Below are 18,617 nucleotides of genomic sequence, written 5' to 3'. Positions count from 1 at the left end.
TATTTAACATTCAGCAGTCAATTGTTGTAAGTTGGGTAAGAAGGAAATTTGCATTTTGCTGTTATATAGCCAGGCAAGATGTATATGCTGCATCACATAGTTTTTGTAAAGTCAGAAATATTCTGCAATGTCCATTATTTCGTGCAGTGGGTGTAACTATACTTACCCTTTAGAAACTGTATAGGGTTGGGTATGGTGATGTGTTACAGTATATCACATGCCATATCACAGTGATAGTAATATACAGTATATGGCAACTGGTATGGTGCAAATGAACAGAAATTATGGTTTTATTTTTAATATTTAAGGTCTGAATGTTTGCATAAAAAACAACATTCAACATTATCAGGTCTTTCAAATATTTTTAATGCATAATTTCAATAAACAACAAAAAATGATATTAACAGAATCCATTATTAATGAATGCTGTTTTGGTACTAGCCTAAGAAACAAACAATGTAATTCAGGTAGTAATACATTTAAGTAAAAAAAATACTATTAGCACGCTGCAAAAAGCCAAAAATAAGATGTCTGTTCATGTTTTACAGCCCTAAGGTTCATCCCTTTAAAACCCAAAAAGTGCCTGTCTTTGCACTAGAGATCTGCTCGCACCAGAAAAGAAAATATAAAGTGACCATAAATACATTAAAAAGAAAAAAAATACACTTGTATTTTTTAGTATCTTGACATTAAAACTGTTTGAAAGTACAGCAGCCATTGACTTTTCAACACTAGGTAAATGGATGAGGACCAGTCTCCACATTCCCTCAATTCCTGTTTCTTTTTTTAAAAAATTAATGAACCTCAGATTAATAAAATGTCTTCTGATAATAAAAACTAGGGCTTGAATCTTTTGTTGGCTTTCATTTTCATAACTTCCACTTTCTCAAGAAAAGTCATTAGTGATTAACCGACATGATTGCAACACCAACTAACCATACAAACCTCAATCACACCATTATTCCTTGCCTCCATGCATTACAAAATCTGTACATTAAAGGCACTGACAAACTAAATATTGTTTAAACTCATCAGCTTCTTTTTTTTTTCCTTTCTTAAATTGCGTGCCCGTGAATTTTAAGTGCTGGTTAATTGCAAGAGAAAATATAGCAACAGCAAATCTCAATGACAAGAAGGGTTAAGCACTATGTGAGTTTGTACATTTAAAAAAAACGTGGTAATGAATCTCTATGGTCCTGGCCTGATTGTACCCTGTTCTTAAATTGTTTGCATACCAGAGGCTATAAAATGTGACAAACTGTAGTGTTGTGTGAGAGTTTTGTGGACTACATAAGTCTAGGCTGAGGTTTCCCAAACCCAATACATTTCAGGACAATAAACTGGATTTGGTCACTGGCCTCCAGAGATGTAAATTAACAAAATCAACCCACTGCACAACCAGATACGTGTTCCAGTTAATCTCTGAGCTATGGGTTTCAAAAGAAATCCTCAGGTGGACCCAATATCATTTTTGTTTTCATAGTGGCATTCACTTATGGTGTTCTAGCCATAAAAAATGCTTAACCAATGAAAATCCAAGCCATAGTTTTAGCGCCATCTTACTAATACACTGAGAACAGCATGGATCTGAAATTCCTCCACAGGTCACAAAAGAGATTCCTACACACACTTTAGAAGTTCCTGTTCGGTACGAGTTGACCTATAGTACGAAAGTTCGGTTTCCAAGTCGATCAGCTGTTGATGCTCTACAGTAGCACCGCTGATGTCTTGGACAGAGAGAGATGGAGGGTGTAGTTAGAAACATAAGGGAGATAAAGAAAGAAATCGGAGTAGACCAAGGACAGAAATCTATCCTCAGGCGCTCAGGGAATAGCAAACTGCACCACCAGTTCCTCTTTTGCGTCAACTTTTATCTGTGAAATTGCACTGTATGCATATGCCGCTACCTTTGAAACCTGGAAAAAAAAAACAAGTCATTATTAAAATCAAAATCTAACTTATTCACAAAACAAACAGGAATGTTTTGCATTTATATGAATGTCTAAAACCGTCTATCCATCATAAAGTCACTTATTTCTGGAAAGGTTTGCAACAACCTGGAGCCTACTCTGAAAGCACAAGGCCTAATATACATATTAACATATAGTGGCAGGTTGTGGCATATTTAGCAATGATTGTGAATATTATCAAGCTATAAAAAGCAGGATTGTTTACCTGTTGTATGTCCGAGTATGGCACAGGATCACTTGCAAGCACCTGATGGGGCTGGCTAGTTAGTGAGGGCAGAGGTGCAGGTTTCTTCTGTGACAGTGTGTTACTGAGGCCTACCAGCCTTGTACTAAAACATAAGCAGCAGAAGTTATCATTAGAATTTCCACAAAACGTATTACCTTCTTTCAAAGAAAAAACGATCCAGCACATCACTGGATTAATTGGCGTTTTAACAAGACTGTCGCTTGCATTCCATTACGAAGATCATGCTAAACCTCATCTATAATTTTCACAAGCTAAGCATTTCTAACAGCTAGAAGGCCATTAGTAAATTTCGACTATGACAAATTTGATATTCAGGCCATCTGAGGAGTTCAGTTGAAGTCAACTGCTCAAGGAGTAGCTGGAGTTACTGTTATCTGTTTAGTGTGTCAGTTAGTGGCCTTAATCCAAATTCTATTCAGAACAAGGCTGCCAAATGAGTTTACTGAAATGTTAATTTCCCTCCATCGTGCACTTAAGTGCAATACGTAAATAAAGTTTAACTCTATGGTTACAAATAAATCAAGAGACAGATACTCAATATGCTTTCAACCAAACATTCCTTATGAACAGACATATGCCCTATGTCCTCTAAACAAACGGAGTAATTAAATTTAAGTGCCTACAAATTGTAAGGGGCTTCATTACTCTTGTGTAAATGATACAATATAACCCAAGTGGACCCAATTATTGCTCCGAGTGGTAACTGAAGTACTCTGTATTTCTGTGAATATTTGTATATCATCTTCAAAAGAGCTTGTCTTGCACTCATGGGTAGCCATCATCCACAGTAACACTAAGTTTGGTTTATTTTTTTGGAGAGTAAGTTGGAGTCCAGGGTTTAGCTGGATCATGGCTTCCACTGGCTACAGACAGTGGCAAATTCAGGACAGGTATCATGTTATACAGAAACCAAGTACTGGACTTTTGAAGAGATACATTTTCCAGGAAACATTTTAGATGTTTTTATGATTCTGTATCAAAAGATTCTAGCTTTAATACTTCATCAGGCAGAACCTGTTTATCATCCAGAACAGGAATTTGTTTTAAGGAAGCAAAGATATTTTTAAATGTCCTAAGAACAAGCAACATAGTAGAGAATTGGAAGTTTGAACCTACCTATATTGTCGAGCTTTGTCCATGTACTCATGCTGCTCCATTCCCTGGGAGTCTGCAGCTGAGACATCAATTATATTCCTGGAGACCAAAACAAGAATGAGCCTCTAAGTTCACTGTCCCCCTCAGTGTGTTCAGACTACCACACAGCAGCCAGTCTCACTGTGTGGATAAGATGCTTCCATTCCACCATCTACTTACAGTGCTGTCTTGGTGAGGATGGACGTGAGGAGGGCCTGCTCATCTGTCCGCGCTGAGGGAAGGCTGGCTGAATTCCTCTCTGCTCCGTTGGTTGGTTTATTGTCCGGGTTGGGATGGGGGATCAGCGGTTTCCTCTCATCTCGGTCCTGAAAGGCAGCAGTGGTGCATTTCATCAAACGCAAGCAGGGAACACCGGGAGTGAGCGCCTTAGGTTGACAATTTAAAAATCGCAAATTTAGAAGCAGATGATGGGTTGCTTGCTAAATATAAACCCTGGGCTGTTATTTGTCTGCCAGGACTGAAGCTTAGAAATACCTTGCAAAGCAGGTGATGAAAATATTCCATATCTCAGTACAATATTTTAAAAAGTACACTGTGAACTACACCTTTGACAAGAAATACAATTTTCACCATGTCTGCCAAACTGAACACAACGGTTAAGCACTACATGAGTTTTTACATTTAAAAAAAATGTGGTAATGAATCACTATAGTCCTGGCTTGAATATGTACCCTGTATAAAATGTGATAAATTGTGTAGTGTTGTGTGAGAGTTTTGTGAACTATGTAAGTCTAGGCTGAAGCTTCCTAAACCCAATAACTTTCAGGACAATTAATTGGATTTGGTCAAAGGCCTCCAGGGATGTAAAATAAAAAAATCAACCAACTGCACAACCATATACATGTTCCAGCTAATCTCCGAGCTATGGGTTTCAAAAGAAATCCTCAGGTGGTTCGAAAATCACTTTTGCTTAGTGGCATTTGCTTATGGTGTTTTGCCCATAAAAAATGCTTAACCAATGAAAATCCAAGCCATAGTTTTAACAATGCAAAACTAAAAACAATGCAAAGTGTTATACTATAAGCAAATATCTTTCTGAGAAGACATGATCAAATAACATCCTGACACATCACTGAGGCAAAGAAACAGTAGAGGCTGGTGTCCAATTGGCTCATTGTGCATGCACTCTGAAATTGTTCCGCCTGTCACTTTTTTTGTCCCACATGACTAAATATTTCATGCAAGGGACAGTTTGTCATGTGATTTGCACATTATTGCAAAGTTCCAGAGTCATGTGACAGACGAGGTTATTTTGTCATGCTGAATCAGATTCGTTTGTTGTTGTTGTTTTTTTTGCCAAGGTTGAAAATTAGAGAAAAAAAATAAGAAATCAATAAATCTCATGCTGCACATTCTTTCGTTTCAGGTCATGCAATCCTGCATTCCTGTAGCCTTGTCATTTGGGTACTTTAGAAAACCATCTTTACTAAGTTCTAGCCCTGGTATGTTTGCCCGTGTAGTACTTTTGCCCTTTAGGCCCTACTAAACACACTACGTCTTCCCTATTTTTGGTACAAACATTTTCTTTCTATACGGTAGCTAAAGGAATAGAGATGTTCTCTTCGGGTCAATCCAGTCCCGCATACTCCCTCTCTCGGTCTCCCAGGTTATGTTACATTAGGAATGCGTGTTACTGCTACCTCGACCATTGCTTCACTAGAACAGATCACAGCACCTGATCAGTGGCCTCCGTCTCGCTGCTATAACAGCAACCCATGGTATCCTCTGGGGGCTCTCGGCTCTCTGCCAGGCGAACCGAATGCAATCTCCAGCTTTTCTTCCCGGTAAACTAATTAAAGAAAGAAAGAAATTCCGGTGTGCAGGCTTGGGAAGACGAAAACCAGCAACCCCCTTCTCTTCTGTTCCTTCCGATCTTCCCCCCTCTCCAAACCCCAGGCTTGTAGTCACATGACAACAGCTCTGTAGCAATAACATATGACTTCCGGCTGACGTGAAGCGGAGTTGGGAGAAACCAAAACACCCTCAACACGTGATACAGGAACTGAAAATTGAACGTCTTGTCCGCCAGCTCCGTACAAGAATAACAGAGTGGGGGAAGATTGTGATAGTACAACTACTGACATCTTTGCTGCTGTGTTTTGTACCGTTTTTGTTGTTATTACGTATGGTTTTAATTAAACAGAACTAAATGGAAACCTGCTTCGGTTTCTAAAAAAATGTTGATGGCAAAGAATTTGAAAATAAGTGTAAATTACTAAAGCTGGCACTTCCAACACGTCCTCAAAGCACTGTAGTTTAATAACAGGTCTCAATTTTATAACCCTCAATAAACGCGTTTCCCGGATGGTATTACAGATGGCATTACACAATGCTTGGTTTAAAAACCAGTTTGACAGGATGTGTCTCGACCATTTCCCTCTTTAATTTAGGTGAATTACAGATCAGTCATGGCATTTATCCCCTAGCAGAACACCAGAGAAACACTCTTTCTCAAGCTCTGCGAAGACGGGGGACTGTACTTGGCGACTCGTATTCGTACTTGCAACTAATGGAGGGAGAATCCAGCTTATCTTTAAGGCAAGTATGGTGAATGTCAATATTTAATCTTGAAACAAGAGACTGGATGCCGAAATGCCTCTCAAGCATCAGTTTGAATAAGTGAATAACGTCAATTAACTACACTGAAGACTGATTGTGGGGTTAAGAAACTTGATTTAAAGGCTTTTTAGTACTCAAAGTACGAACGTCATGATGGCGGTATCCATTCCGTTTCAAGTTTGGATACTGCTCACATCCTGGCGCGTCTGTGCAGCTGACCCTTCGCTACAGTTCGCCCCCACTGGATTCAGCGCCAAGCGCCAGGTCTGCAAACCCATTCCTAACACGATGGGTCTGTGCCACGACGTAGGCTACAGAGAGATGCGCCTTCCCAACCTGCTGGGCCACGAAACCATCAAGGAAGCGCAGCAGCAGGCCGGCTCCTGGGTGCCGCTGCTCTCCAAACAGTGTCACCGCGACACCAAGAAGTTCCTCTGTTCCCTCTTCGCCCCCGTCTGTTTACGAGAGCTGGAGCGGCCCGTCCGGCCGTGCAGGAGCCTGTGCGAGGGAGTGCGGGACGGCTGCCTGCCTGTCATGAGCGCTTTCGGGTTTCCCTGGCCTGAGATCCTCAACTGCAGCCAGTTCCCGACCGGCGCCGAGGTGTGCATCCCGCCCACGGCTTCTCCGTCCAGCGACAACGGCAACGCGGGGCCACACAACAACAACAACGATATGGACGGTTTGTTGGAATTCACCTGTCATTGATTGTGTTGGTTTCAAATACTATTTTTAAAAGTCTGTCATCGAAAAGACACAGCGCGCTTTGCGAATTTACCTTTAGAGGCGCCGTAATAATAATGTATTATTATTGATTAAAAAAAACCTGAAAGCGCATAAATTAAGTTGAAAGCAAGAGATTCGATTCTAGGGAGCGTGTTATGAAACCCGCAAAACGATACGTGGTTGTTAATAGGTTTTGCATTAGACTTCAATGGTTGTGCCACTTCTCGGCTGCTCGTGTTTGATGGCAGAGTAGTTAACTGTCTATAACAATTTTCTTCCCCGTAACATGACATCTACTTTCTATGAGGCAGAGGTGGGAACCTCGAAACATTGTCTGATATTAATCTACCACTAAATAGAAACACAAATTCGAAATAAAATGCTTAAACGTTGTTCACTTGAAATGCTTACCACCCTCCGAATGTTTGCCGGTGAGTTGCTGCTATCTTTGCTTTTCTTTCATGTGCACGTTTTAAAGACGACTCAACTACGAATATGTTTCTAAAAAGATTTTTCCTTGAAAATAAATTAAGATTCCTTTTTCCTTCGCACAGGGACATTGATATGCGAGGCGTGCAGTTTGCCAGAAGGTGGGAAAGAGATTCTGGAGAATTACTGCAAAAGCGATTTTGGTGAGTTCAATAAAAAGTGGATGATCAGAGCATGTGCTGGAGTACCTTTCCTAATCCAAATTTTGTACGCTCCTCGTATGGTGCATGTGTTTGAATTCTATGTGCTCCAGGTATGTTATATTTGTGTTTAATTCGTGAGATTAAATCAATCCACCCAGCATATAAACATGCCGACTGCTTCAGAAAACACTGATTTAAAGTAAATCTAATTTAAATCCAACTGGATGGTAGTTGTATTTAAACAATATCAATATCAGATATTTAAAATATCAGCTTTTAAAGAAAATATGTAGGAGTAAGGCTATCATCTAAAAAAATACCCTTATTTTTACCTGCATCTCCACATGAAGACTATTAAAGTTACACTTTTCTGCTTTATTTGTCTGGATTTCTATACAGTCGTGCGACTAAGGGTCAAAGAGACACTGTTGCTGGGGGCTGACCGGAAGATTGTTCCTAACGGCAGAAGCCGAGTGGTGCTGAGACAAGGTGACCGCGCTGAGGAGGAGTCGATGGCTCGGAGCGCCCTCTGGCTGCCAGAGGGCAGCAGGTGCGCCTGTGAGGAACTGGATGGTCCCTCCTCTGGCATCATTCTGGCCCTGGGGAGCAGACAGAGAGGTAGACTGGTTCTCTCCAAGCTGCTGCTGTGGCAAAGCTCTGACAAGGAGCTGAGGAAATTCCTCAGGGGACTGCAGAAGCTCCGCTGCTGAGTGGATGGATCTTTACGTGTGTATTTAATGGGGAAAATAAGGGTGGTGAATATTAATAGAAGATATAACCTCCCTGTCCAGTATAACAGAAAAGTTCTCAGGGGTACAGAAACACCACAGTATAAATGACAAAGGTCTGGTTACATTAAATACCTTTAATATCAAATATGGAAAACGTTTCCCTCACTCAGGAAAGAGATTCCAATGTTTAAAAATGCTTTTCTGCATCAGCCATGTACCTTTGGGTCTCTTAAGGGCAATACAATGGGGAATTTAACTGAAGGTGTTTTATGTAACTAGCCATTAACAATTTAATTACTATCTCAGAAAACATTGAATTATTTATATAAATGACAGCATTGGTACATATGTTGTGTAATTTTCAGAAAGCATTTTTACAAAATAATAAATAAACATCAGCATTGTTAAGCAATAGCTTTTCCTATGATTGTTGTGTTTTTTGTTGCATGTTGTTTTATTACTGTAAATGAAATGGAAAATATTTCATATGTAGGTGGTGGTTGTGGGAGGGGGCATTAAATTGAGTCTACATTAAATGACTTTTCAATTTTTTTCAAGCCTAACAAATATCGTACCACCCTTTACAATACCCAGTAACATTTTTAGATCAATGTTACCTAAATCCAAGTGTCCAAACACAAATATAGTAAATTGGTGGACAGTACAGTAATTGCCGAGGTTTTAAAATTTCTAAATGGTTGTATAACAAAAATAAACCTCCATCAAATCGAAGGACTTCAAACCAAAAAACATGTTGATGGGGATGTTGTATTTTCCTGTTTTTTTTTTAGTAATGTGTTTTTTTTCCCATTAAAAATTGCTTGAAACAAAGGCTTTGTGATCTTTGAACAAAGGTCACATTACCAAGCCTCCCGGGGGTGAACTTGTGATGCGTTCTGGAGAATTCCTGTCCACGTGTTGCTGCGATAAGCCGGGCAGGTAACCCGATCCTTGAGGATCCCGCACCTCTTTCTCTCTGTGAATTACTGGATCAGCTTGGGGTCGCATCAATAATTCACACACCTCCTCTTAACGGCGGTGACTCGGCCAATTTTACCCGTCTTGCATTTAAGACCCGAAGCTCAACACAGAGCTGCGCTTCCCCCAGCCCTAGGGTCTTCATCCAATATCTTCTCGAAACAGGTTGGTCTGAACTGCATTACCAGTGTTCTGATATTCAAGTGTGCTTCTGCTGTTTGTGGTCTGGGGTCTTTACTGTGATTAGTTCACATGCTCTGCACTAAGCATCGCTGTGAGGGGAACTGTTCCCACACTCTCAGGATTGTATGACAAACTGACCTGGGATCAAAGACCTGCAACATCTAGCTGTGATGAAACTGAGTACATAAATGTAAGGTGCTACTGGTTTGCTTGAAGCTTCTTTTGAGGCTCTGTACAAAATCAACAAATGTATGTTTCTGTGGTGTATACTGTAGACCACAAGTACAATGTATGGTATTATTTTTAAGGTGTATAAATCGATAGTGGTGCATCTGTTGTTTTTTTATCTATTCTTGTAAGGCATGACTCCCTCAGAAGTGCGATAAATCCTCAGTCAAAAGAACGTGGCTCTGGCTGACGAAACATTTGAATAGCGCTTGTGGGTACGGGTTTTATGAACTGGGACTTGTATCTCAAACTTATTTTGTGATTATTTTAGGTCAGCCTCTATCATGGTGTCCCCAGCGATCGCACTGGCGTTCCTACCTTTTCTGTTGACGCTGGTGATCCGCTACCGCTACTACTTCGTGCTGTTCTACCGGGCGGTGTTGGTGCGCTTCATACAGGACTGCCTGAGCGGCCTGTCCAGGGAGGAGCGGGCGTTCCAGTATGTGCTCACACACGTCACTCCGGGAGACCCAGACAGCATCCTCGAGGCTTTCGATCACTGGTGTAGGAAGGTGGAGTACATCAGCAACATAGGACCCAAGAAAGGTGTCTATTACTACCCCCCTTTAACTGTGCATGGTGTTTTCTTCCTGGTACTGTACGTAGGCTGCACGGGTCAGGGGATAATTGTTGACTATTTTTCTCGCATCGCACTTTTTACAAACTCTCTGTTGTTACTGATATTGGTCAATAAGACTGAAAATACAGTTTCAAATAGATTTGAAATACAGAAATATTTTTTTCGCATTTGCAACTTCTGCTATACTATCTGGATAGTTATAAAATGCGCATTAAAACGTTCTACGAAATTCACATAACATTTATCTTCGCACGTAGAAAGGGGTAAGTTCACAGAATTATGGGTAGATTAGTCTTATAATGAAAAAAATAGTACAGAGAATCAGGAAGAAAAATATACTGTTGTTATATTATATCGTAGTAATAAATTGGTACACTAATCGCATACAAAGATGACTTCTTTGATTGTTCCCATCTGTGTGGTTCGTAAATCCTGTGATTACAGGCAGACTCCTGGACAGGCTGATATTAGAAAATGCCCCTCTGATTGTGCTGGAGCTGGGCACACACTGCGGGTACGGAGCCGTGCGCATCGCCCGCTCGCTGCCTCTCGGTGCCCGACTCTACACAGTAGAGATGGACGAGCGCAACGCCGCTGTGGCCGAGAAGGTCATCCGATTGGCCGGCTTTGATGACGACACAGTAAGAGTCCTTGTTTATTGATTTATCAAGGATAAAATCACCAAAAAACATATAACAAGTTATAATGTATAACAGTACTGCTACGTGATGATTTTTACAACGAAAACAACACCTCTCAAACCATTTCGCCCTGACATTGAAACGAGTAAAGGTGAATTCTATACTACGGAAAGAAAATATTCAGTTTCGACCGTTTTACACTTTTGAACTGGTGAAAGTATTCAGCCAGCGTACACTAACGCAGTTCACTCTTGGTTTCTGAACATATTGGATAGATCAGTTCTTCACACATTGTTGCTTTCTTGGGACACTTCTCTACTGGGTGCAGTTTTCAGGGGAGAAAACTAGTTCTTGGACATTATTGGACACCGGATTTATAGGAATCAATGTCCCAAATAATATACCGTGTTGCATCGATAACTTACAGAACACAGAAGTGGCACGTACTGTACGTTAGAGTTACTGTCAAAGCTGGAGGCTGTCCTGACTCGAGCGACAGTCACGGACCACGAAGACTCTTTTCCTTGCCTTTCAGGTGGAGCTGATTATAGGCCCGTCAGATCAAGTGATTCCTAAACTGCGGGAGGACTTTGGCATAGAACGGCTGGACTTCGTGTTCATGGACCACTGGAAGCGCTGCTACCTGCCTGACCTGCAGCTCCTGGAAGGGAGCGGCCTGCTCGGAGCAGGGAGCGTTATCTTGGCCGACAATGTGATCTTCCCGGGGGCGCCGCATTTCCTGCGCTACGTCAAGCGAAGCGGGCTCTACGAGTATCGCATTCACCGCGCCACCCTGGAGTACATCCCCGGAATCCGGGACGGTATGGCAGAGCTCACCTACATTGGAGCTAAGTGACAGCGTCACCCACAGGGAAGAGGAGTAACTTAACATTGAAGTTTTAAATCTTCAATGAAATTTAGTCGGGCTGAAAATATATAAAATATCTAAACAGTGGACAAGTGTAAAACCTACAGCTTTCTCTAAGTGGTACACAACGAGAAAAAAAAAACTAGATTGTCTGCTTCGGCCACTTTGTAGTTATCTCTCAACTGCATCATTGAAGAACTTCGTACAGATGTCCTAGAAGTAATGTCAACAGACTACATTGAAACACATTTAGTTTCAATTGAAGACCACCTTTGTCATGTCTTCTGTTCACTGGATCTCGTTTCAATGTAGTCTGGTAACGCTACTTACTTTAATAGTAAAACCTTCCCTAACCATTTAAAAACGTTAGCATTCTTTTAAACCACAATATGAAACAATATATTTGAGCAATGTCAAAGTCATTTATGGAAACAGTAAGCCTATGTTTCTTTTCGTTGTTTTTCGTGTTTGTAACTGTTTGTATTAACCTCAACATTTATAAACTTTTATAAAAGAACTACATTTCATGGTTTAATGTCTTTTTTTCCCATTTTATTTATGGGACATATTTTGAAGCCAGAATGAAACCTTTTTAGTCATGTAATGCTATTTCAAATTAGAGTTTTGTGTGAAGGGACGTCTTCTCCATTAGCCTTTTTTATCTTGGACAAGAAAACGAGAACCAGACATGTGATCATTAAAAAGAAAGTTCAGAAGTTCATTGTAAGAGGACTGCAAATATATCTTTTTAACTGTTTGAAAAGGAAACAAAAATCTTGTCCTGTACTTCACAGATTAATCCATCAACGGAATCCATTAGGTGAACATGTAGGACTGGAGACTGAGAACTGTCTAGTGGTGGATTTATTTGAAAATATGTGTGCATCACAGTGATGCTCCACAGTTCCAGGGTCCTGGGTTCAAGTTTGGACTCGGGCATCTGTCTGTGTGGATTTTCTCCCGTCTGGTTTCAGCTCCCATCCTTCTTCCTCATTGAGATTAGGCTTGATATACTATGGCTGGCCAATGAAATAGTAGCTTCCTGTCTCTCTCTGGGATGGACTTATGTTAGAAAAGTCAAATTCTCTCATTTCCACCTTGTATCCTGCATTTCTGGGATAGGATGTGACTTTCTGTGACCCACTCAAAGATAAGTTGCTTTTAGATAACAGATGCATACATGTGTTTAAATCAAGCAGAAACTGAAACATGCACTACATGTGAAATGTATGTAGGTTTGCCTGTACAAAGCAATAGTATGTGCAAAGATGTCAGGGACAATAAGGTTGATCTTGGTAATAACCTTTTTCATAGATTTGCAGAACCTTATAAATAATAAAATGCACCAAGGTATAATATACAGCAGATAAGATTACTTACTTATCAATTATCAATTATTAATTATCAATATCACTGGTTAGCAAAGCAATCTTCAACATCAAGCACTTCAACAGCTGGAAAACTGTTGACGTTGACATAAGACGATATGTTGTTCCTGTTTCTGTGGACAACTCCTATTCTCTTTGTCTTGGTAGCTTTGAAAAGACACCCTTATACAGGAGTCGGTTGAACTACTCCATTATTAAATAAAATAAAGACATGATCCCTTCACACGTAAAGGCTGACAGTTGCTTACCATTCCCCAAATTAAGTGGGATATTTTCTTTTCTTTGCTGTATTTCATCATAAAAAATAAATTTCAAAGCATCAAGAAGAAACTATACACTTTTTGAATATTCTTTCCTTTATAGCTGCTCTGCTACCCTGATATAGAGCAATGCAAGTGGTTTGATAAAGTCTCTCAAACAGCATATAATTAAAATTAATTCTTTCTGAAGGGCATAAACTACAATCACTGCTCTTTTTCCCTATAATCCCTTGGCATTGTATAAAATAGGTCACTATTTTATAATGGTGCTTTATATTATTTCTGATTTAATTTAGAACAGTTTATTACATGTTACCCAGTAGTTACAGAATTAGAATGAGGTACTGACACCTTAACTTTGGTGCAATTCTGAAGAAGGTATACACTGAATGAACTTCACTGTAGCATCGCTAATGAGTCCTTGACATTTTAGCACCTATTCATGTAGACCAAACACAGGAAATGCAATCAGTTTTGGAAGGTCAGAGTGTTTTCTGCAGTGCCCTTTACTCTTCCTCTGCTCACATGCCGAGTCTAAACTAGACTCAGAAGCAGCAGTAATAAGCCATCGGCCACTGGCTGACAACTGACGTAGCATTTAAAAATATATACAGAAACACTTACCAGAGCTATTCTGATTCTACCGAAGTGGCACACAATATCACAAAACCTAAAACGTATGTCCTCTAGATATTGACATACCAGACATGAATTGCATATTAGACAAAATAATTTGCCTAATTCTCCACTGAAAAGTGGCACACTGTTTAAAAACAAAATGGAAAACCCTGTGGCCTGAAGCAGTTTTCCAATCTGTATCAAGGAACTGAACAGCAGCCTGTACTTTCCAGACTTTGTAATCCATCACATCTGAAGACACAGTCCTGTGCAAAAAACAGGTTAAAATGCAGATGTTCTAGATCATCCACTGATCTTGGTCTTGGTCAGCACCTTCCATATCCACCTGGATAAGACAGAAAGCAGGGAAAAAACAACGAATCATCTTATCCATGAGGCACCCAGATTAAAATGGCCCTTGGGCCTTTCAGATCCTTGCGGACGTGGTGCAGTCAGTGACAGATATACCCCTCTTCCATTCGGCGCTGAGCCTCCAATATGAGGCTGTGCTGTGATATGGTTAAACAGCAGTGGCTCGAAACTCACTGAGGTTCAGCAGCTGTGTCCCTGGTCAGTACTTAGATGGCAGACCTCGTGGGAAAGCTAAGATTGCTTCTGGAAGAGGTATTAGTGGGACCAGTAGGGGGTGTTTATTCTGTGGTCTGTATGGGTCCTAATGCCCCAGTATAGTGACGGGAACACAATACTATACTGTAAAAAATACTCAGTCCTTCAGATGAGACGTTAAATCAAGGCCCTGACTCTCCGTGGTCATTAAAAATCCCAGAACATTTCTCAGAAAGTAGGGGTGCTAACCCTGGTGTTTTAGCCAAATTTCTCCGTTAGCTTTTACCAATCGTGGCCTCCTAATAATCACCATCTATGAACTGGCCTTATTTCTTTGGTCTCCTTCCAACTGATAGCTGATTAGCTTTATAAGTGGAGTGTCAAGAAAAGCAGTATGGAAGTGTAAGGATGATTTATTCTTCGCCATCATCTGTAAGGGGTCAAAAGAGCTAGGAAGTGAGATGTGCAAAATCTCCCACTCAGGTGGGCAGAACAAATATAATTATCATTTCTAAATTTAAGAAAAAACAGTTTGAGAGGGAGCTCCCTGGTCATCGACACTGGCAGGAGATCAGCATCCTTTGAAACGATTCAAACGACATTTTGTTTTTTTGGGGGGGGGAAGTTTTGGCATAGCCTAGGCAGAACTTTCTTGCTTTCCCATGAGGACCCCCTCCCAGCATTTTCCAGCCAGGGTGCAGAGAATTGTATGGATACTTGGGTCCGGTGTGTATACAATGAGCCAGGCCTCTCACCTCATTGATCTCTCCGTCATCGGGAGACTCATTATAGTCATTCATCTCATCTATGTCCTGCATGTCCTCATCGTCTTCTGAGTCCTCCTCACTATCTTCCTCATCCTCATCATCCTCCTCATCCTCATCGTCATACGTCTGCAGAAAGAAACCATGCAACAGTGTCATAAAGCCATGCCTATACTTAAATCTGTTCCTCCTACCCATTACCCTCCAGTGGCATATTTATCTGTTTTCCTGCTGCCCGTGGTTGTTTTCATTCCAGTTATCAGATCTACAGTATATGGCTACTGTTGTGATGTACAGCTTTTATGGCAGTGACTTCGTTAAGTACATTATTTGACACAGCCTACTGTATTATCATTGTGACAGAATTCACTAATTCTGACCTAATATGACAAATTAAAAACGATATTCATAAACAACTGCAATTCTTCCAACATGATCACTGATTAGAGCAGGCCTATACCAACAGTGTTTTCAGCAAATGAATCACATGCATTTAATCTCAAAATGTCATTAAATGACCTGCTATTTAAATTGGATAAGACAACTCTAAATTTCTGCCAAAATACATGCGATAGATAAAAGCATAAAATGAAGCTTTGATTTTTGAGATGTTAACATATTCCAATAACCGATTCACAAAGTCAAGCAAAAACAACAATATTTCAGAATTACTTGTTATATACTAAAACCATCACAGGTATTTTGCTGTTGTTTATCCTTAGAGGTACTTTCAAATGCCTTTATGCAACTCCAAAAACATTTTAAGGTGGAAACACTAACATTTTCACAGGTCTTAAATATGAGGATCAGATTGGCTCAACATCTGACCCTTCATGACATCTAGACTTGTAGAGAGCTCAACAGTTGAAATATTAAGTTTCTTCTTTTTACTTTTAAGTTTGTAATTAACCACATTTTCTCTGCAGCTCATAAACACTGACTCAAACATCTTATTTTCAAGCAAAGTATATTGCGGTACATACATCTTACCTCAGAAACAGGCTTCCCTATTGGCATCAGATTGTTATCTTTTTCAGCAATGCTTTGCAACTGCAGGAAGATACAATTTAATTAGAATTACACAGCAAAATATTTAAAAAAACCTCAAAAATCTTAAACTCGAATAAAGAAAACATATGCATCCCACCTAGAAAATAAAACCCATAACACATTATTTTGCAAATCACCTTGTTTGCTGGAGAGGATGGCAACTAACGTAATACGATAATATAATACAGTTAAAGGTTGAAACATTTTCATAACATCCAATGCAGGTGTAGGAACAAACAATTCAACAGAATTGACTGACAATAAAAGCGTACAAAAACCTTGCAATTGTCCAAAGGTTAACTTAACTTTATTGCCGTGTTTGTCTTTTATTATATATAATGCATCCCCCCCGGAGTGTACGACGTTGTGACTTTATATTTTTTATAAAAGTTTTAAAAGATGTTAAAAGACATGCCACGACAATAAAATGAAAAAGATGGGGGGAAAATCAAGCTGTGTTTGTTCCTGTCGTCCTCTACACACCCAGGTCTGGTGTTGCTGCTCTTGTTGTTGAAGCTCATTTTCATCCACACAAGGTCGGTCCAGGTTAAACCATAGTGACTCGGTCATCCGGGGGAAAAGGGAAGGGAACAGCGTGGACATCCTACAGGAGTCAGTGAGAGTTTAAATCCTCTATTAAGAAAGAAAACACTAGTTCTCCTTCGTGATACCTTCATCGTCGGGTTTATTTTAAATGGACAATTAGCGATGATGCCCTTAAATATTCTTTAAAAATAATATTACACGTATATCCTTTAATTAGAAAGACAAATACATATTCAGAACTGTTCTAGCATTTATAAACATAAACCATAATTCTAAATGCGTTTACTGTCATTAGTTATGTGGATAAACATCTTTACTATCGTCAGTTAGTATGATCCACCTTCATAAAACCTCAACAACACGAACATCACCTGCTGGTCTTAAATGCAGAAAGGACCACCAGAAATACAACAAAATACTCTGGTATATAAAAGCATTTTTACTTTGGCCTTGGTATGCATTTACGGCTGTGATCTTAACGGAATCACAACGTTTTCCGGTTGCTCTTTAAACGTTCAAATGATTTACACAATTTCGAAACAACGCTAAGTCACAGATGTAATTACTCTCGTGGATGGATCAAATAGGAAAATAATTGGGAAACTTCCATACAGCACTGTCGCCAGCATTTTCTTTAAAAAACATTGGCTTAGTTTTAGAACAAACATCCGTAATTAATTTTACACTTTCCTTATCGGTGACATCAAAAACGGTTTATTTTAACTCTTTGTTAAGATGTAGAACCTTACCTCGGGAACAAATCAAGACGTTAGGATTTTTAAATTCGAACAAGAACTACAAGAGAACCGGAAATAGGTGTTCACGTTATGAACGTCCTCTCTCTCCGAGCTACTGTCGTAGTAGTTCCATGTGACGCCTGCGTTCTCCAAAAAGAAATTACTTTCACGTAATGTTGATTTGTTGATTAATGGACACATTGTCACAACACTGTGAAATAACATTTTTATAACCAAATTCAATGTAAAATGAATGCAAAACACAGCTCATAAAAAAGTTTACTTAAATTACAGCAGTCATGTAAAACGTTTGAGAAACATACCGCAGGACTGTAAAGCCCTGTTCTATACAAATCGACGTAGACGTATGCTTCATAAGTCTATTTGATTGACTACGTTTGCCGTCAGATGTTATAATTCTGGTTAAGCCATGTCCTCAGTGTATATTGCTGTATATTTCTGGTGTTACAGCTGAAGTGTAATGGTGCCTCAGAGGATAGAGCCATTGGGTTTTCCTGTCGGGACTGTAATCTGATTGGCTACTCTACTGTTGTTATTTAAAAAAAAAACAGATGCCTCTCTCTATTCCGACTAAGCATTTAAGGGCTTGAGTGGTCCACATGTTATAGGACCGAAGGTGTTAAAAATTGGAAGCCAGTAGAATCTGTGTGGCATAATTTTGCTAAAAAGGCAGATCAAATTTTATCGGATAAAATGCCCTATAAGCAGATACACAGTAACACTATTTGATACTGCAAAGCAGAGCTGAGAACTGTTTCTGTATTTTTTCCTGCTTCAAAGTATAAATCGCGCTGGGCTCGGCATATCCCTTAAATCTGACATCACGTCTTTTTTTGCTAAGTGCAATTGTTATAGCAGATATTTCTTTTTGATATGGAGTTTATTTCACACTTATGTCGTAAAGTGTCCTTGTGAGAACCATAAACATTTATCACATTCATGGCAATGTAACATGAAAGTAATTTGATAAAAGATGAGTGTGTCAATATAATGCCAAAGGGAAGAATTTAAGACTGTCTCCTCTCTTCTGACTTGAAAAAAGCTACAGATGTGAAGTAAATACAGGGAAATTGCATGTTGTATTTCTTGTCACCCCCTGCTATACCAAAAAATTGAAATAACAAAAAAATAATAAAAAGTCTGAAGAGGACTGTGGGTTTGCACCGGCCTG

At 39.7% G+C, this 18,617-nt stretch overlaps 4 protein-coding genes across 5 annotated transcripts; 2 read left to right on the top strand and 2 right to left on the bottom strand.

The window, feature by feature from the left end:
- Positions 1-342: 342 nt before the first annotated feature.
- Positions 343-5,271, bottom strand: lamtor1 (late endosomal/lysosomal adaptor, MAPK and MTOR activator 1). The gene is made up of 5 exons (XM_088639325.1): positions 5,048-5,271; positions 3,532-3,677; positions 3,334-3,411; positions 2,176-2,299; positions 343-1,916 (listed from the first exon to the last, which is right to left on the bottom strand). Exons 1-5 carry the CDS (start codon positions 5,087-5,089, stop codon positions 1,824-1,826), a joined length of 483 nt encoding a protein of 160 aa, XP_088495451.1. The 5' UTR covers positions 5,090-5,271; the 3' UTR covers positions 343-1,823.
- A 148-nt stretch (positions 5,272-5,419) lies between these two features.
- Positions 5,420-8,431, top strand: sfrp2l (secreted frizzled-related protein 2 like). Of its 2 annotated transcripts, XM_088639321.1 has the most exons (4): positions 5,420-5,910; positions 6,146-6,610; positions 7,209-7,286; positions 7,686-8,431. In XM_088639321.1, exons 2-4 carry the CDS (start codon positions 6,220-6,222, stop codon positions 7,994-7,996), a joined length of 780 nt encoding a protein of 259 aa, XP_088495447.1. In that variant the 5' UTR covers positions 5,420-5,910; positions 6,146-6,219; the 3' UTR covers positions 7,997-8,431. The 2 variants fall into 2 exon arrangements, with proteins under 2 accessions (XP_088495447.1, XP_088495446.1); XM_088639320.1 differs by having other exon boundaries at positions 5,420-6,610.
- Positions 8,432-9,690: 1,259 nt separating this feature from the next.
- tomt (transmembrane O-methyltransferase) lies at positions 9,691-12,017 on the top strand. The gene is made up of 3 exons (XM_088639323.1): positions 9,691-9,952; positions 10,431-10,627; positions 11,163-12,017. Exons 1-3 carry the CDS (start codon positions 9,691-9,693, stop codon positions 11,481-11,483), a joined length of 780 nt encoding a protein of 259 aa, XP_088495449.1. The 3' UTR covers positions 11,484-12,017.
- A 1,284-nt stretch (positions 12,018-13,301) lies between these two features.
- On the bottom strand, positions 13,302-17,871 carry anapc15 (anaphase promoting complex subunit 15). Its single transcript, XM_088639326.1, has 5 exons — positions 17,438-17,871; positions 16,626-16,746; positions 16,083-16,142; positions 15,084-15,221; positions 13,302-14,107 (listed from the first exon to the last, which is right to left on the bottom strand). Exons 2-5 carry the CDS (start codon positions 16,743-16,745, stop codon positions 14,060-14,062), a joined length of 366 nt encoding a protein of 121 aa, XP_088495452.1. The 5' UTR covers position 16,746; positions 17,438-17,871; the 3' UTR covers positions 13,302-14,059.
- Positions 17,872-18,617: the final 746 nt, after the last annotated feature.

This window comes from Lepisosteus platostomus, chromosome 7, assembly GCF_059453375.1.
Source record: "Lepisosteus platostomus isolate fLepPlt1 chromosome 7, fLepPlt1.hap1, whole genome shotgun sequence".
Taxonomy (NCBI): Eukaryota; Metazoa; Chordata; class Actinopteri; order Semionotiformes; family Lepisosteidae; genus Lepisosteus; species Lepisosteus platostomus.
Note: the sequence above shows the minus strand (reverse complement) of the source record. Positions and strands in the feature narration are given on the sequence as shown.

What these genes read in the sequence shown, in the direction of transcription:
- anapc15 (XM_088639326.1), bottom strand. Translation starts at nt 16,745, where the DNA reads ATGTCCACGCTGTTCCCTTCCCTTTTCCCCCGGATGACCGAGTCACTA. An exon ending in AGCAGCAACACCAGACCTGG is followed by an intron (nt 16,143 to 16,625) that starts GTGTGTAGAGGA and finishes ATCTTCCTGCAG; the next exon opens with TTGCAAAGCATTGCTGAAAA. An exon ending in ATGACGGAGAGATCAATGAG is followed by an intron (nt 14,108 to 15,083) that starts GTGAGAGGCCTG and finishes TGTCTTATCCAG; the next exon opens with GTGGATATGGAAGGTGCTGA.
- lamtor1 (XM_088639325.1), bottom strand. Translation starts at nt 5,089, where the DNA reads ATGGGTTGCTGTTATAGCAGCGAGACGGAGGCCACTGATCAG. An exon ending in AGACGGAGGCCACTGATCAG is followed by an intron (nt 3,678 to 5,047) that starts GTGCTGTGATCT and finishes GCTGCCTTTCAG; the next exon opens with GACCGAGATGAGAGGAAACC. An exon ending in CATACTCGGACATACAACAG is followed by an intron (nt 1,917 to 2,175) that starts GTAAACAATCCT and finishes TTTTTTTTCCAG; the next exon opens with GTTTCAAAGGTAGCGGCATA.
- tomt (XM_088639323.1), top strand. Translation starts at nt 9,691, where the DNA reads ATGGTGTCCCCAGCGATCGCACTGGCGTTCCTACCTTTTCTGTTGACG. An exon ending in CAACATAGGACCCAAGAAAG is followed by an intron (nt 9,953 to 10,430) that starts GTGTCTATTACT and finishes CTGTGATTACAG; the next exon opens with GCAGACTCCTGGACAGGCTG. An exon ending in CCGGCTTTGATGACGACACA is followed by an intron (nt 10,628 to 11,162) that starts GTAAGAGTCCTT and finishes CTTGCCTTTCAG; the next exon opens with GTGGAGCTGATTATAGGCCC.
- sfrp2l (XM_088639320.1), top strand. Translation starts at nt 6,082, where the DNA reads ATGATGGCGGTATCCATTCCGTTTCAAGTTTGGATACTGCTCACATCC. An exon ending in CAACAACAACGATATGGACG is followed by an intron (nt 6,611 to 7,208) that starts GTTTGTTGGAAT and finishes TCCTTCGCACAG; the next exon opens with GGACATTGATATGCGAGGCG. An exon ending in TTACTGCAAAAGCGATTTTG is followed by an intron (nt 7,287 to 7,685) that starts GTGAGTTCAATA and finishes ATTTCTATACAG; the next exon opens with TCGTGCGACTAAGGGTCAAA.